We start from the raw sequence: 19,622 nt of genomic DNA, 5'->3' as shown, positions 1-19,622 counted from the left end.
TGTGAAGCCACAACACGCACAACCTTGAGGCCGATTGGCTACAACAGCAGAAGACCCCACCGGGTACCACTCATCTCCACTACAAATAGGAAAAAAAAGGCTAAAATTTGCACGATCTCACCAAAATTGGACAGTTGAAGACTGGAAAAATGTTGCCTGGTCTGAAGAGTCTTGATTTCTGTTGGACATTCAGATGGTAGAGTCAGAATTTGGTGTAAACAGAATGAGAACATGGATCCACCAGGCCTTGTTACCACTGTGCAGGCTGCTGGTGGTGTAATGGTGTGGGGGATGTTTTCTTGGCACACTTTAGGCCCCTTAGTGCCAATTGGGCATCGTTCAAATGCCACAGCCTACCTGAGCATTGTTTCTGACCATGTCCATCCCTTTATGACCACCATGTACCCATCCTCTGATGGCTACTTCCAGCAGGATAATGCACCATGTCACAAAGCTCGAATCATTTCAAATTGGTTTCTTGAACATGACAATGAGTTCACTTTACTAAAATGGCCCCCACAGTCACCAGATCTCAACCCAATAGAGCATCTTTGGGATGTGGTGGAACGGGAGCTTCGTGCCCTGGATGTGCATCCCACAAATCTCCATCAACTGCAAGATGCTATCCTATCAATATGGGCTAACATTTCTAAAGAATGCTTTCAGCACCTTGTTGAATCAATGCCATGTAGAATTAAGGCAGTTCTGAAGGCGAAAGGGGGTCAAACACAGTATTAGGATGGTGTTCCTAATAATCCTTTAGGTGAGTGTATATATATATATATATATATATATATATATATATAATAAGGTATTAAATATATATGATGGATAGATAGACAGTATAATGACATGGGTACTACAACATAAACATGGTTTATGAGGCCACTGTCCCCATAAAACAAATGGTTTAAAAAACATACTACATCCGAATCTGGAGGAGCAGGGAACGGGGGACTCCTGCCGTCTGCCCGAAACCGGAGGAGCCGTCGCAGTCCACCAGGCGGCGGAGGAGTGTCGTGCCATCCACCGAGGGCCGTCCAGTGCCACTGCCAGGCAACACGGAGGATATCATCCAGCTGGTGGAGGGCCGAGCGGCAGTGCGTCTGGGAACCAGAAGATGTTTTTTTTCTCCTCTCTCCCCTCTCTCGTCTCTGTCGCTCCTCATCCTTCCATCTCCTTTTCTCTCGCCTCGTCTGTCCTAACGAGTGGGGCTGGGCCGAGAGCCATGGGAACATGAGTGAGGCCGGTGGAGTGATTGGAGATCAACGACACCTGCTCGACCCACCGGTTTCGAGGCCCACGGAGGAGATGGAAGGATATAAAACAGGAGCGACGACAGTGAATGACTAGAGAGGACCAGGCCTGGATTTTATTTTATGTTTTGGTTTTGTTTGTGCGCTGCAGACGGCCGTGAGGGGCTTCCACGCTGTTTTGTGTTTATTTTTATTATTAAAATCTTATTTGATTGTCCGCCGGTTCCCACCTCCTTCTTCCCGATGAATATGAAGTTTGTACTCCGTTACAGGTAGGTTTAGGTGTATGGTTGGTGTAGGGCAATAGAAAATATAGTTTGTACAGTATAAAACCATTACGCCTATGGAGAGTCCCTGTAAATCAAATATGTGTGTGTGTGTGTGTGTGTGTTACTGTATCCATTGGGATGCACTGAATATTCGGCAACCAAAAGGCCAGGGTTCAAAGTCCAAAACACGAGGAAAATCTGCGCTGAACTTGTTTCTCGTCAGTTGCTCAGTAACGTTTTTGTTCATTTGTTTAAAGACAAAAGCTCTGTTAATACATTTATTATAACATTCACACATAGTGTTCATATTTGGATCTGTAATATATTCTAATGTTTTAAAATAAGTCTCTTCTGCTCAGCAAGGCTGCCTTTATTTATACAGTAAAAATGTATGCCTGATTCAAGTCTCAAAAATGGCCAAAAATATTATTTTACTAACTTATTAATTTTAAAGTTAACCCTTTCATGCATGAATTATGATAACCTCAGTCAGGATTTTTTTCCTATGTGTTTTTATTGCTCTTAGGGCATGAAAAACAAGAATTTATTTTTATTTTATTTTTTTACAAATTTTTCAAAGAGATCTTCAGATGTCCACTTGAGTGGACAGCATGCGGTTGGTTTAAACTGAAGATATACTGTATTAAATATAAGACAATAATCAAACAGATAAAGTATGTGAATTTAACAAACTAATCAATGCAATTATATCAAATAATGTGAAAACTATAAAATATATTCAAAAAATATAAATGCAAAATATTGCAATGGCTTCATACAACTTCATACAAGTTGCACTTTGCGTATCTATGATATCAGAACATGAGGATGTGATTCCATCAGAATTTTCTACAGCCTGTCAAGGTACAACTGTGGAAACCACTCCGATGCTCCCTCCAGTGCACCAGAGTATGGAGATTTACCCTTATTAGCTGATAATTATGATTATGTTCAAGATGGACATGCACATTTCTATCATAGCCCTCCTCTGAGAAAACCTAGCGATACGTTTTTTCAATCTCATCTGAAATGATCAGTGTTGGGGGCAACGCATTACAAGTAACATGCATGCAACCCATTCAGATTACTTTTTTGATGTTACAAGTAAAGTAATGTGTTACAAGTAACATGCATTACCTAATCAGATTACTTTTTGATCTAACAAGTAATTAACTACAAGTAATGTGCATTACCTAATCAGATTACTTTTTGATCTAACAAGTAATTAACTACAAGTAATGTGCATTACCTAATCAGATTACTTTTTGATGTAACGAGTAAAGAAACGCATTACAAGTAACATGCATTATGTAATCCGATTACTTTTTGATGTTATGAGTAAAGAAACGCATTAAAAGTAACATGCATTACGTAATCAGATTACTTTTTGATGTTATTAGTAAAAAAACGCATTACAATAATAACATGCATTATAAAATCAGATTACTTTTTGATCTAACAAGTAATGCATTACAAGTGTCATACATTATGTAATCACATGATTACAAGTCAATGCATATTAAGTTTTTAAGTTTTAAATTTCAAAAACAATATTCACATTATAATTATGAATTGTAGCTGAAATATAGCCATTGCATGCATGACGTCCACTACAGTGGACATGTGATTAATCAGAGTTTTCTCTAAATCTAAAATCAAAACTTGGAAAATTTTACTGTGATATGACTCATTAGATATTGCTTTATGCTGCAATATTTTTTACCTACAAGAGTTTCCTAGGATAGAAGGAATGGGTGGATATTCTGGAGCAACTTGGCATGTCTGACTGACCCTTGGCCATCTTGGTTTGGAGGGGGAAAAATCGAAACACAAAGGCTTGCCACTTGGTTGCAATTTATAGGATGATGCACCAGGGTCCAATTAAGAGATTGATGTGCAACTTTGCCATAAAAACCCGTGCAAATTCAAGAAAATGCTTTTTTAATAGCTGTCCAATGTAGTGACCACTATGCGTGAAAGGGTTAAATCATGCTTTGTTGGTATAATTTCTTCTAGAATGTTAAAAGAAATGTTCAGTGTTAAGTAAATATTTTTTTTTTGTAATTGATTCCTTATTTGAAAAGCAGGACAAAACTGTAAAAAGAACATTTTGGTAATTTAATTAATGCAATGGTAAAAGAAAAACAGAAAAAAACAAATAGGCCTACTTGGGAGTGGAATGTGTTCGGTTTTTAGCCTTCGGCCCAGTGTTTCATTGTGTGCAGCTTCGGACAAGAATTTTCAATTCTGTGTCATCCCTAGTATCTGTTCAAAACTTATGAATACCATAGTTTCCACGTTGATCTCCTAAATCACAGTTTATCGATTCACTTCTGCTGAATTTTCATTAGACAAGAGAGACAAACAATTTAGAGCCTCATCTCTCTCTCTTTCTCATAAACAGCCTCCCATGGTGCACTTCTGGAAACACACTCACGCTGTGACACACACACACACATCGCGGTTAAACTCTCTCTGACCGTGTAAGCAGTGTGGCTGAGCCTGACTAATTTAATTAGCCTCAGCCTGTAATTATTCACTTTAAAGAGAAATGAGGGTTATGATCATGTCCATTACAGACATGACAAGAGATTTAAGGAGCTCAGAGAATAACGTGTGTGTTTTGCTGTGTGTGTGTGCGTGCGAGTGCAACATTGTCTTTGCTGTAATCTGTTATTGTGGCATGGCATGCATTCTCAGTGAATTTAATTGCGTGTGCAGGCCTCATTACAGCCTCGTTATGGGGAAATTCTCTCTGAATGCTTCATTTGCATTTGTATGGTCTTGGTGTTGAGTCAGCGTTTCAGAGCCAAACTGCAGTGGCAGCAAACGTGGCACACAGGGATGGCAACACAACAATCTGCCCTTTAAACTGCCTGCAATTTATGCACAGGGACAATACAGCTTTATCTGGAGCTGGGGACCAGCTCCGTTTAACTGGCACACAAAAAAAAAAAGAGAAAAGAAAGAGGGCAAATACAAGTAGGTTTCTGGCAAACTTCACTGAAAGTTGTGGGATGAGTGTTTGATAAACGCTAAACAGAGTTTTGTGTGTTTGTAAGGATGATTTCAGTACAAACTGTATGTTTTGATCTTCACCCTATAAAATAGTCATGATTATTCACTTGGAGTCTGGTTTATTTATTTATGCATACATTTTTACTTAAATTTTGTATTCATAAAAAAAAAAAAAGATTATTATTTTTAACATATTAATTTTAATTAAATATATTATTTGTGTTCTTTTTTTTATTAAATGCTGCTTTTCCGTTTTATTTTATAATATTTTATTTATCTGCTTGTTTAACTTGTTTAAATATTAATCTACATGTTCTATGCTGCTGTTACTATTTATTTTATTTTATATATATATATTTTTTTTTTATATGTAGTGGCACTGAGGCACTTTAGTTTTCACATTCAACCAAATGTGAAACACCATAAAATGCAGAAACGAGCAGAAAGACAAAGAGAAAATAGGTGACAGGCCAGAATGAGGATGACATTATGATTTTATTATGCTGTTAAAAATGTATTTGCAAGGTTTATTTCTTCATCAGAAACAGAGAGATGAGACGACAGAACTGGTGAAACCCGAGCATCAGCCAGCAGTGATCCGTTCCTCTCATCATTAGTGCTGTACCGTCTGCTCTTGTATGGCCCGCGTCTTGGCCTAGATTCACTATGCAGAACAAATCCCACGTGGGACCGTCACACGAGCACAAAGACGTTATCTACATAAGACATGGCAGGAAAAATATGAACCACAGCAAATCTTTGTAAGGTTCATTGCGCTTGCCGCAAGCCTCATCGTAAATGAAAGTCACAGAAAGAGTTTGAAGTTCTGTCATGTGAGGATTGGACACATAAAAATGCTGTGTTCTCGATATCAAAGTGCAGTCAGATCTGACCTGTGTGAGGACGGCTCCTATCGCAAGCTTTACTGGGAATCAAGTCAGAGGCTGGAGCCGGTAACTTCCAAATGCAAGTTAAAATTGGCTTGAACAAATAAAACTGAATTAACACATGTGGAATTATATATGGAATTATAAACATAACAAAAAAGTGTGAAACAACTGAAAATATGTCATATTCTAGGTTCTTCAAAGTAGCCACCTTTTGCTTTGATTACTGCTTTGCACACTCTTGGCATTCTCTTGATGAGCTTCAAGAGGTAGTCACCTGAAATGGTCTTCCAACAGTCTTGAAGGAGTTCCCCGAGAGATGCTTAGCACTTGTTGGACCTTTTGCCTTCTGTCTGCGGTCCAGCTCATCCCTAAACCATCTCGATTGTGTTCAGGTCCGGTGACTGTGGAGGCCAGGTCATCTGCCGCAGCACCCCATCACTCTCCTTCTTGGTCAAATAGCCCTTGATGCCTTCAGTGTGACTCTACAATTTTCATAGTCATGAAAATAAAGAAAACTCTTTGAATGAGAGGGTGTGTCTGAACCTTTGGTCTGTACTGTATATATATATATATATATATATATATATATATATATATATATATATATATATATATCCCCCCACAAAAATATGAAGCAGTACAATTCTGTTAAACACTGATAATAATCAGAAATGTTTCCTGAGCAGCATATCAGCATATTAGAATGATTTCTAAAGGATCATGAGACACTGAAGACTGGAGTAATGATGCTGAAAATTCAGCTTTGCATCACAGGAATAAATTACATTTTAAAATATATTCACATAGAAAACAGTTAATTGAAGTTGTAATAATATTTCATAATTATACTGTTTTTATAATCAAACAAATACACCCTTGGTGAGCAGCAGAGACTTGCGTCACTTATGCCATTTTCTGAGTTCATTCAGCATTGGCAGATGTAGCAGAAAGTTAACTCTGAAACCGATTGTGTGTCAAAGAGAAAGAAAAAGAAGTGATTGGTCATGGGGTCTTACACCTCTTGACCAATCAGCTGGCACTAATTAGCCCTGCTCCATTCATCCCTCTCACTTTCTCGATTTCTTCGTTATGGTAAATAGAAAGGCAGGTAATTGGCCAAATGCGTTTTGGAGTTTGTTGCCGGCTGATGATCAATAATAGAAATTCTGATTGGCCTTTCTCTCAATCTGGCTGCTCCTGATTGGTCTCTGAGGGCCAATCATTGATTGTGATGCTCGACACACATCGGCATGTGCCGTTGAATGCAGAAATGTTCTTGAATGAATGGATTTTTCAACTGTATTCCTCTTGCTGTAATTAACTGGGTAGCGATAATTAACTGCTTTGTGAGATTGTGCTTCAACTTTCTTTAGAGGTCAGATGCAGAAGAGTTTGCATTCATGATATGCTCCTTATGATTTGAATATTATAATACATATTTGCATTTTAGGAAGTATAATTAAAAGGTTTTAAATCCAGATCAATTAATGTAACTTCTGTTCTGTAGTTTTTTAATACCCAACTTAAGTATTTCCAAAAACATTAGCTGATATTAATAATTGATGTTTGCAATTGCATGGTTATGGACTTCAGTGCAAGAATACTTAACAGATGCTCATGTTTAGTTTAGTTAAAATTTTATATTTTCAAATGTTTTTTTTTTTTTTTTTCAATAAAATAAAATAAAAATAAAGTTGTGGTAAAAGTTGTAATAAAATTAAAACAAAACAACGAAGTGGATATTTTGTAGTGGCCCAAATTAAAATCCATTTTGTTAGAATAAATAGGAATAAGTTCTATTTAGTGACTTGAAATAAAATAAACACACATACAGTCTGATTCAAAACTACTGATAAACATAAATGACTGTGCTCAGACAGGTGGCCTGTTTAACGCGGCTGTTGTTCGGCTCAGTTCAGACTGCAGATGCTGTTTAGATGGTGAATTTGATAAAATGTCTGTGGTTTGATTGAATGGATAAATTCAGCGGGTCTCAGCTGCAGTCCTGCATTTTCTTTAGTCTGTCTGTCTGAAGATGAGAGCTGCATCCTGACAGCTTTTCATGAAAACATCCATCATATCTGTTGACGTGGAGTCTGGCTTTTGCTTTAGTGATCGCTGTAATAAGGAATTCATATTCAAACACTGTGTTTTTGTGTTTGCATGACAAACACTCTAGTGAATGCTGATTAACAACATCAAAGTAAAATCTCAAACACACACCAGGGACGGTTTGTTTATCTAGATTTCCATTTATTTTGCTTGCCTTTTTAAATAAAACAAGAACCATTTTAAATAGTTTAAAGTAGTTTTAACTATGTTAAATAATGCTATGCAGTACTGCACAGTGTTAGTTTTAGGACTTTTGTAGTGTAGTTATTTTATATAGATTTTAGTCTGAATTTTTACATTTTATTTTGTAGGTTCTTTGTGTGTGTGTGTGTGTGTGTGTGTGTGTGTGTGTGTGTGTGTGAGTTTGAGAGAGGGAGACATCTGTTAACATCTATTATGTGATCAAGACGCTTAAGTTTCAGTTGAAGCTTAGTCTAGTGAGTAAAAAGACAAAATGACAAAATTCCTGATGAATCTGACACCAGGATACAGAAGGAAGGCTGTGTGTGTGTGTGTCTGTGTGTGTAGGTATGTGTGAGCTGGTTGGTCAGTTTCTTGTGGAATTCATTGTCTTGTTTCAGTGTATCAATTTGCAAGAGAGACTCTTGAAAACAAACAGCGTGCACAGCAACCGCTGGAAACAGACCACAAAATCAATCAGGACAGAAAATCTGAGAAACGGACAGAGTGAAATTGAAGAAGAGCAGAAGTGTGTGTCCGCCACACGTGTTTTAGGTTTCGCTGTCAAACTCAAGTTAAAATAGTAAAATATTTAGTAACTCATTAACTTAAAGGCCGTGTTGCAGGGTTAATTTTTCAACGAATTTGTGCAATTTGCTTGTTGGTAAAAAAACATTTAAACTGTTATCCATTGTATTTTATGTTGTTGGGTTTCACAAAACGGAATATAATATGAAAAAGTAGGTACTATCTTACAGCGATAGATAAAAAAGAAAACGTTGATTTTTCACTCTGTGCTATTCAATGACAGTAAAAAATATATGTGTTGTTATTGTGCACTGCTGCTCGTAGACTAGCTCCAGTGGTCATTGCTGCGTTGCTAAATGATAGTAATTCACCAGGATACTTCACCAACTCTCCACTCATTCTCCTCCGACCATGCATTTAATAAGCTTTAACGGACATCAATTCTTGGCAATTCCTCATTTGCCCTCTCACATCTGGCTGGTTCGAAATTACACGGCTGCGGGCCATCATACATGTTAGCTCTTGCCACCTCTTCCTCATCCCAGTCAGTCGCTATAACGTTAGTTTTGATACTGCGTTCCAGGTAGGTTTTTGAGCTCGTAATCACTATTTCATACCACAACTAATGACTTTGTACCGTTAGAGGCAAGTTACACCAAACTTTCTGAGCGCAAGGAATTGTGGCTAGATTATTTATTTTATTGCAATGTTACATTGACCTAAAATCGTTTTTTCAACGTGTACCACTTGCATAAACACTGCGTCCGTAGGCAGTATTATCCGTAGGGGCTGTCATTGTTGTTTTGCATCCTGTGTTTTGTCGGAACTCGGAGTACATCGATCTAGTACGAGTTCACGGGTGGGAAGTCAAGGGTTTGACTGCCGTTTCAGTGCACTTTCATGGCTTTAAGGTTGCAAAAACACGGGTTGCCTGGAACGCGGCATCATAATAGGCTGAGGCTACCTTTCCTCCACTTCTCCCCAACGTGATGTCATCACCGAGTCGTGTAAAAAAAACATTAATACCAAAAACGTAAAAAACTGGTCTTTAAGACCATTTTTGAAACATTTAAAAAATGATATGCATATCTTGAGTGATTTATGTACCAATTAATCGAAAGTGGTGGTTAACCTGCAACACGGCCTTTAAGTGAATGAAAGGTAATAGGTTTGCGATTACAAACATGGCTTATTTGAATATTACAGTGTGACCTACCATGACTGTGAATTGTAAGGAATATGTATGTGACGATGTTAATTTTTAAAAAGAAAATTAAAAAGTTTTTAACCTATTCACTGAAATGAACTAGAATGTCAAAAACAACTAAGAGACAAATTCATAATTATCTCTATTGAACTAAAACGGGATATCGATTTTCTTTGATAGAATCGATTGAACCGATTTTCGGTTTCCAACAACTCAAAATCCACTTTTTTGGAATCAATTCCCATTCCTCCAGATCATTTGATGAGGAACGTTTGAGACATGGTATTATGATTTTTGACTTGATTGCAGATTTTGGTTATTTAATAAATCTAGTTTGGGATTTCTCCGATTACTGATGCCTAGAGAAACATCTGAGACGTATGTAAAACACTCGGTTTAATCTCTCTGCTTTCCAGTAGAGACAATTGAGATTTTAAAGAGATCTCATTTGTGATATGTCTGTCCTCAGGCTATACGCAAACAGTGTTTCTCATTTTAGCTGTCTCACTGTTAAAAAGACACAGATGCACACACACACACACACACACACACACACACACACACATTGCCTCAGGGGAAGATCAGAGAGCAAACATGCAGGAAATTGGTTTGAGGTTTTATTTTGGTGGTGTTTCTGATAGTGGCCAGTTATTTGTTCTCTGTTTGACCCTGTGTTCACAGAGATGGACAGAATGAATGAAGGGAAAGGATAAAAATGAAAGAAATGTACAAAGGATGAAAAAATACAAAAAAACATTGTTCCCACAATGAATAGAGACACAACACACACACACACACACACACACTTCTACACACTGGGCTGTGAATTGATTTGGCGTTTTATTCCCTGGTGACACAGACAGAGAGAAAGACTGAGAGCGTGTCAGGCTCCACAAACTTTCTGTGTCATAAATAAAGCTGAAAAAGAAATAAAACAGAATGAATGCTTTAAACAGCTTTGAACAGAAATGTACGTTCACTTTTGGCTTTTCAAAGTAAAAATGTATTTATCTATTTGTGAATTGCACTTCCGTTATATATTATTAAAAAAGCACACAGAGCGGTGAAATACAATCAGCCGACTCTAACTGTTGTTGCAGAAAAATAAAGGATATTTATTCCTGAGATAAATGCATATGTAACAGTGATAGTGTTTGTTTCTTACAGAGAGCGAGTCGAACCCACGATCAGAACTGAAACCTAAATCACACTCACATACCAAGAGCAGAACTACTGATGGTGAGTGAACATCTATCTATCTATCTATCTATCTATCTATCTATCTATCTATCTATCTATCTATCTATCTATCTATCTATCTATCTATCTATCTATCTATCTATCTATCTATCTATCTATTTATAGAATAAAAAAACTATATAAAATACAGTAAAAATGTGAATACCTATTACAATTTAAAATAACTGTTTTCTATTTTAATATATTTTAAAATATAATTTATTCCTGTGATCAAAGCTGAATTTTCAGCATCATTACTCCAGTCTTCAGTGCCACATGATCCTTCAGAAATCATGTATATGCAAATTTTCTGCTTAAGAATATTTATCATTATCAGTGTTGAAAACAGTTATGCAGCTTCATATTTTGTGGAAACCGTGGTTCATTTTATTTTTCAGGATTCTCTGATGAATAGAAAGTTCAAAAGAACCGCATTTGTTTGAAATATATATCTTTTGTAGCATTAGAAATTCACAGTCCATCACATAGGATCAACTTAATATGTCCTTGAACAACTTCTTAAAAAAAAAAAAAAAAAAAAAGGGAATGAAATGGTTGCAACTGACCAATAATTAAAAGTCCATGCAGTAAACATTATTAGTTATTATAAATATTATAGCACATATATAGAAAATAAACAAACAGTAAAAAACCAGATTCCAAATTCACAAGAAGATGATTGCTTGACCTTTGACCCTGTGACCCCTGTGCCCTCACAGTCTCTCTCCTGTGTTTCACATGGCAGCATAATTCTTCAACTCTTGTGGTTTCTGTCCTGGTTGCCACAGCAACAGTGAGTCTGACAGTAATTGGGCCACTCTGCTATAGAGGTGAGGGAGGTGAGCTTTAACCCCCAGGGGTCAGAGTTCACAGTCCCATCTGAAGTGGCTCTGCGTCTCTGTGATTAGACACTTGACCCGGATTCCTCAGAGAGAGAGAGAGAATAAGTGGGATTTGAATTAAAACGAGCCTGTCCGAGTCGTCTGACCCCCTCGTGTCCAGCGGGCAGCCGTAGCGTGTCTTGCAGCGTTTGAGCCACAACGGCAGAATCTGCACTGGCACACTAAAGCTGAGGAGCCGGAGTGGCCTCTGGCACTTCATCTAATTAAGCCGCGGGGAGGCAAACGGCTGGAGTCAGTGAGCGAACAGACCATCCTGACGGCTCTTGCATTGTCTGATTTAATGGAGGAAAAACAGCTAATTTTTTTTTATTAAGAGGCCCAAACTGAGCACAAATATGAAATTTACAGCAGGTGCTGGTATTTATATGGACAAAAAGTATGAAATACTGATTGTAATGTAAATCAATGAGAACTTTATAACAGTATAGCAGATACTTACCAGGGCTGGGTTTTGACTCACATTTCACGATTCGATTAGATTCTGCCTCACAATCCTGAGATTCGATTCGATTTCAGTTATTATGCCCATAAAAAATTAGAATATTATGGAAAAGTTCTTTATATTTTGTAAATTAATTAAAAAAAGCAAACTTTGTTATATTTTAGATTCATTGCGCAAAAACTGAAATATACAAATATTAAATATTTTGAGTTTTTTGTTTTAATTTTGATGGTTGTGACAAAACAGAAATGTTCAAGATCTCCAAAGCAGGTTTAATTATGCACACAATACTTTGTTGGGGATCCTTTTGCATGAATTACTGCTTCAGTGCAGTACAGAACAGCCTGTGGAACTGCTGAGGCATTATTGAAGACCAGGTTGCTTTGATAGCGGCCTTCAGCTCCTCTGTGTTGTTTGTCAGATATTACTTATCTTCATTCCCACAATACCCCATAGATTCTCTGTGAGGTTCAGGTCAGGTGAGTTGGCTGGCCAATCAGGCACAGTAATATCATGGTCATTAAACCACTTGGAAGTGGTTTTGTCACTGTGGGCAGGTGCTAAAGTCCTGATGGAAAAGGAAATCAGCATCTCCATAAAGCTTGTCAGCAGATGGAAGCATAAAGTGCTCCAAAATGTCCTGGTAGATGACTGCATTGACTTTGGACTTGATAAAACACAATGGACTAACACAAGCAGATGTCACGGCACCCAAATCATCACTGCCTTCGGAAACTTCTGTGCCTCTCCAGTCTTCCTCCAGTCTCAAGACTTTGATTTCCAAATGAAATGCTAAATTTACTTTCATCTGAAAAGAGGACTGTGGACCACTGTGCAACAGTCTAGTTCTTTTTCTCCTTAACCCAGGTGAAATGCTTCTGATGTTTTTTCTGGTTCAAGAGTGGCTTGGTTCTAGGAATGTGACAGCTGTAGCCCTTTTCCTGAAGACATTTGAGTGTGGTGACTCTTGATGCGCTGACTCCAGCTTCAGTCCACTCCTTGTGAAGCTCTCTCAAGTTCTTGTGCACCTTTTCCTACCACACTTTTCCCTTCCAGTCAACTTTCTATGAACAATTTTGATACAGAACTCTGTGAACAGCCAGCTCTTTCAGCAATGACCTTCTGTTGCGTACCCTCCTTGTGGAGGGTGTTGATGACTGTCTTCCCCATAACTATGGTTGAATGTTTTAAACTTGCCCAAGAAGTACCCAGTTTCTATACTCAAAATTAATCAAAATAATCAAGCTTAAATTGGAATAATCTTTTTTTAAATTTTTTTTTTAGATACTGGATTTTTCATTTCCCTCAGCTGTAAGTCGTAACCATCAGAATAAAAAAACCCTCTTATTTCAGTTTGTGTGCAATGAATCTAAAATATTTAGCTTTTTTAAAATTACATTACAAAAATAAAAACCTTTTCCATGATATTCTATTTTTTTTTGATGCACCTGTACATCAGGTACAGTACATGCCAAATTTTCTCAAGGAAAAAAAAAAATTTAAACTAATGCTGTAAAATATACAATAACAGTTGTTATTACATTATTAAGGTTAAAATTAACTGATTTGTAGACAAACAGTTAAATTAAACTCAATGAACTTTTTATAATATTGAAGTTATGGTAACACTTTACAATGTTAACATTAGTTAATGTATTAACTAGTGGTGGGCCGTTATCGGCGTTAACGCTCAGAGAGTATGCCTGCACTTAAAACGTGTTGAGTGCAATCGCGAATCTCCTCTTCGCTTAAAGTAAATGTGTATGAACACGTTTTAAGTGAAGGCATAATCTCTGAGCGAGCCCAGAGAAAATTCTTACAAGAGCAACGTGTATCTGAGAGCGCGCGCCCAGTTCCTGCCCGAGCAGAGAGATTCGCGCTCCGCACATTATATTCCACGCGTGAGCAGAGAGAATCGTGCTCACGCATTATATTAATGTACTTTCGCGCTACAATAATGCGCTCTCGACATTTGACATGGAAATAACACCATAAAATAACGCCATATTTTGGAAACAGGAGATGAGCCCCTGGTCTAATGCACCACCTGTCTTGAGAAATACGTTCTCAAAGACTTAACGTTACTTTTAGTCATTATTTTATTTGGGTAACACACATACAGTATTCTGAATGCCAGAGCAAAGACTAAGTGCTTTACTTTTTGATGTTTATTGTCACAATGGTTTTACCACCGAAAACTAACAAGCTCAGATTACAAGAGAAAGCAATGAAAAATGCATTATTGTCTCGTAGATGTATTGCATGTCATGCAAACTGAATCACAACAACTGAACAGACTCTGGTCTAGTGTGAAGGGTCTGACCTGAGGAAGAGGAAGCCTGGTGAGTGAGTGTTTGTTTTTAGAGCAAAAATGAGATAAATCGTAATGCCATGGGCCAAAGCGGTTTCATCTGCACTCCTCTGCAAATGAACAGCAACAGATGAGCTAACATGAACGCGAGCTGTTTTTCCAGCATTTTAGGCAGTACTTCGTCATGTCTGAGCCAAAATGGCCACCGGGATGCGATGAAAGCCAGCTGGGATGTACAGCTGCGACTGGGCCAATATGGCTGCAGGACAGGTATCAAAGTCTTCGGGGACGGACCGTGCATTTTCAGCCAGGATGGCTTGCGGCTGCAGAATTGTCCTTTGTCAGTGAAATGCTGGAAAGGAAACTGGGCTGTGGATGGCGACTTGCCTCCGTCACCGCCCCAATTAGAGCTGACGTGCCGAGAGGAGAGAACAGCGGATGAAAGAGACAAGTGTTTTTTTACCGCAGTAATTCCCACCGCAATTCATCACAAAGACAAGATCCCCTTTCGTCCTCTTGTGAAGAAAGAGAGAGTGAAAACAGACGCTCTGAGCGGAGCTGCAGTGGCCCTAATATGTCGTTTTTGCTGAGATCCGTCGCTGTGAGAAACTGCCCTCTGACAGCAGAGAGACTCGCCCTCACAGCCACAACAACAAAAGAGCAGTAATGACACATCAAACAAAACCAAACAACTTTCTTACATCTAAGGTAACAATGTTAGATAATTAGTGGTGTTTATTGTTAGGAGTAACACAACAATGTAACATTCCCCCACAACACTGAAAACACTACACAATTAATATACATCTCATAATTAATAATCATTAGTCAGTTTTATTCACATTGTTGCTACGCCTTTATATACCATTTGTATATAAAAATATATACATATTTAATATGTATTAATATGTATCTTTTATCAATTAGCTTATGAATTTACCATACAATTTAATTTTTTAGTTACTATTTCTGTAAGTTACATAATTATGACGACAAATGGGCGACAAATGGCTGTAGTTGATATTCATTCAAGTAATTGGCTCAAAAAATATATTCATTCAGAAAAGAAAAAGTTGAATGGGTCATTTAAGCATTCATTAAGCCTATTCTTTCAAAAGCATCCATTATATACACTAATCAAAACAAATACATTACCAGTCAAAGGTTTTTCAATGGGTTTTTTTTTTTCTTTTTTTTAAGAATTCTCTTCTGCTCACCAATAGTGTAGTGTAAGTCACTGAATTGGTCACTCGACTGATTTGTGTCTATCATTAACTGAACTAATTCATTCAAGGACAAAACAAGCGTGTCACTGAATCATCCATATGACCAAATCGTTCAATCACAACTAGAACTGATGAAACGATTAATTCAAAAACGGTAATTCATTGAGAACACCGTTCTGTTCTTCAGTTAGTGCTGTTGTGGATTTGTTTGGAACTACTACCCTATATTGCTAAATTACTCAGTTTAACTTCATCTTTATTGAATTGTTCAGCAATATCTCACTCGCAGTGGTGCTTGTTGGCCTGCATATCAACATGACTGTCTCATATTTGTGCTCTCTTCTTTTCTTTCATGCAGTTAAAATGATAATGCCATTGTGTTTGTGTTTTGAGAGAGTGAGGGATGACGAGAGTGTGACAGAGCAGATAATCAGGAAGAGCTAATCCACGTCTCTTGGGCAGTTGAGGGCGTGCTGGATTCTTCTGTGGTGTTTGGAGTCTTTTTGAGCGCTGTCCGCAACACACGCACACACACACACACACACACACACAAACACTGTCCTCCACTAACCTTTTCTCCTCTCTACCTCTTTTCTCCTCTGCATCGCGCTCTTGCTCATCCTGTCTGAGTTTCTAAACACCCTCAGTGCACTGTGACTGTGCTTCACACACACAACATGGGGATGTACTAAAACAAACACAGTTTTGTTTGTTTTGTATGAAACTAATGGGAACATATACCCGATAACTGTGTATAATGATATAACTGCAATAACTACATATAATGCTAACCGTTTAAGAGTCACTGAGAAATTAGGTCAATTTAAATGCATATTATGAGAAAATAAAGGTTTTTTTTTTTGACCTTGTAATGCATGTAGACCTGTTGTTGGGGATTCCCGAAACCAAAATATGAACCTTACAAATAGCATAATAGGTGCACTTTAAAATGCAGTGCCACGCATGAGAGCCTGCAAAAGATTCAAGACAAGCATCTAGCGCATGTTTACATAGAAAATGATGGAGAAGCTATGAAATCGCGTTTCCACTATGGAATAATAATAATAAAAAAGGTTATTCCCTTTTATTTCAAAATTCAGACTTTTTCTCACAATTCCGAGCTTATATCTCACAATTCTGAATTTTCTTCTCAAAATTGTAAGATTATGTTTTGCAATTCCGAAATTTATTTCTCACGATTCTGTGTACAAAGATGTAGCTACAAATTACTTATGTAGTTACATTATTCACTTTATGTATGTCTTTTTATGTACACAGTACCAACACTGTTTATTATAAAGGATGCTCATTTTGGTTAATTTTCCTGACCAAAAACCACAGCTTGTTATCCAAAAATTAACTAACTGATTAGGTTAGAATATTAAATTAGAAATAAATAAAATAGAATGGATACAGATCAACAGAGAAATAACAGAACCTCGATTCACAACGTCAAATTATCACGCACCTGCAGAACTTCAGAGAACAAAATCAAATAAATAGGACTAGACAAAAAAGTTTCACTTAATTACTTAACAAAATTAACAAAATAAGATTAAAACACACTGAATCCTTCTATGCATTTTGAAGAACTGGAATATAATTTTTCTTTCTTTCTTTCTTTCTTTCTTTCTTTCTTTCTTTCTTTCTTTCTTTCCTTCTTTCTTTCTTTCTAGGGTATAATCCATTTAGAATTTGGATAAATTCGCTCACGTATTTACTCTCATAACCATTTATCCAATATTGCCACTTGTTTCTGTTGTGTTTATTACTTCATTTAACTAAGTGAAAGTGTAGCAGGTAAAAGTAAACAAAAAATTCCTTAACATGATGTACATATATTTTTTAGGTCTCTGCATTTCACAGTTATTTTAGTACATTGCATAATATTACCATAAACTGCATACCCCATCAAAATGCAAAATTACGAATATAACAGAGCGTAATAGCAGAATTGGTAATTTAGTAAATACATAAACAGCAAGAGTGAGATTTACCAGCCAAACATTAGGACAAATATTATATTAGTCTGCTGAATATGAGAAATACTCATCCATTTGACTGCATAAACATAGAAATGGGATTCAATGCAATTAACAGCAGAGCCAATAATTCACAGCACAAAGCACATAAACTATTTATCCTCATTGTGAACCCATTTTTAATGTTGACTTTTTCCTCTGTGATTTTGTTGATAGTTTTTGAGAACGAGGGCATCACAACCTGTCCAATCTGACATCTGTCTGATCTGACTTTGTCCTACTGACAGATGAATTTGTCTTTCCCTGCAGTCTGCAATGAAAAGAGACTTTTTTAAATACAATATATCTCTGATTTCATAATGTTACGATATTTATTTTTCTGTTCTTTTGAACTTTCTACATTGATCATAATTAGAAATGTTTCTTGAACAGCAAATCAGCATATTAGAATAATTTCTGAAGGATCATGTGACACTGAAGACTGGAGTAATGATGTGGAAAATTTAGCTTTGATCACAGGAATAAATTACATTTTAAGATACATTCACATAGTAAAAGGTTTTTTTTAAATGTAATAATATTTCTAAATTTTTACTGTATTTTTGATCAATAAACGCAGCCTTGGTGAGCATAAGAGACTTAAAGATCAAATGTTGTGATTTGCTGTGATTGTGCAGTTTACTTCATGGAATCATCCAGTAATGACATATATTTGAATTATTTCTTACCTCTCACTGCTGTAAATGGGTCCCTGTCTCTTTAAGACCACAGGAACCGCCTTGAATTCACTGACAGCTCGTTTCAGCCACTCATCTGAGCATTAATTAATCAAACGTCTGCCCACGACTTTAATCTTTTAGTCTTTTTCTCAACATTAAAAGTGACCTTAGGGAGTGTAGGGTGTCAGATGTGTGACCTGTAACCCATTTAATTGAGCGTTTCTTTCATCATTGGCTGGCAGAACATTTTAATTAAGTGTTACATTCTTTGCTTTGCTCTGCTATGTATTTATTTATTTCTGTGTGTGTGTGTGTGTGTGTGTGTGTGTGTGTGTTTAGCAGCCTGTTAGGATGTGATTGGATGTTTTCAGTATAATTCTGATTGATTGCTATGGCAACCTGTTTCCCGCTCACTCACAAGTGTGTGTACTTTATGGAGTCACGGCTGTATAAGGACTCACACAGGATTTTAAAGACGAGCTCGATGTTTGACCTCAAATGTCAAGATTTTGCTCTCTTTCTCTTTCTTTCTCTCTCTCTCTCTCTGTTTCTCTCACTTTTTTTAGCTGGATTACATTGTGCTTGACCTTGAGAAAATCCCAGTTCATAGAGACAACATGATAAAGACGTTTAGCTCCAAGCAAAAGTGAGAAAGAGGAACAAACTCACCCAGACTTTCAATAAAGCAAAAGATGATTACAGTGTTATAGTGATCAAGGGCTATTTTTTTGTGAAATCACTGTTACACACAAGGGTTGTAGTTAAATACTAAAACCATAAAAATAAAAATAAATTATTGACATAAAATAACTATTAAATTAATGTAGAATATTAAAAGAATTTAGACAGTTTGTCAGAAATCAAAATTTCAGACAGTTACTAGAGCCTGTATTATTTTAGTGTCATTGAGATACTTTTAAAGTTTTTGTTTTGAATTTGATTTATATATATATATAATATATATATATATATATATATATATATATATATATATATATATATATGCATCTTTGCCCACCCACGGCCATCGGCTGGAAGGCAAAGGTTGCCCACCTGTCTAAGCCATGCAAGACTGCTTCAGCACTCGCTGGAAGGGCCTACTCATCTGCTGGACAAGCGGCCTCTATGCTTCACTCCATGACGGTCTTCCTGGTCTTTCAGGCCAAACTGGAAGAGACTGGACAGGACTCTACGACTTTCAAAAAGCTATGCAGCATGACCGACCTGGCTTTACATGCCCCTAAGATGACAGCTCAGGCAATCAGTAGATCCATGGCCAGGCTCGTGGTGCTTGAGTGCCACCTATGGTTGACCCTCACAGAGATCAAGGATGTGGATAAG

General features: G+C 37.1%; 1 protein-coding gene across 1 annotated transcript in view; it reads left to right on the top strand.

Annotated features, from left to right (window-relative positions):
- The window catches only part of LOC132109907 (testican-1-like), a 242,044-nt gene that overhangs the window by 154,220 nt on the left and 68,202 nt on the right, over positions 1 to 19,622 (top strand). Inside the window, exon 4 of the mRNA XM_059516359.1 lies at positions 10,628 to 10,699. Within this exon, the coding sequence (XP_059372342.1) occupies positions 10,628 to 10,699 (72 nt within the window). The remainder of the gene's footprint in view (positions 1 to 10,627; positions 10,700 to 19,622) is intronic.

Source organism: Carassius carassius, chromosome 29 (genome assembly GCF_963082965.1).
Source record: "Carassius carassius chromosome 29, fCarCar2.1, whole genome shotgun sequence".
Lineage (NCBI taxonomy): Eukaryota > Metazoa > Chordata > Actinopteri > Cypriniformes > Cyprinidae > Carassius > Carassius carassius.
The sequence above is the reverse complement of the archived record's forward strand: the minus strand, read 5'-3'. Positions and strand labels throughout refer to the sequence as shown.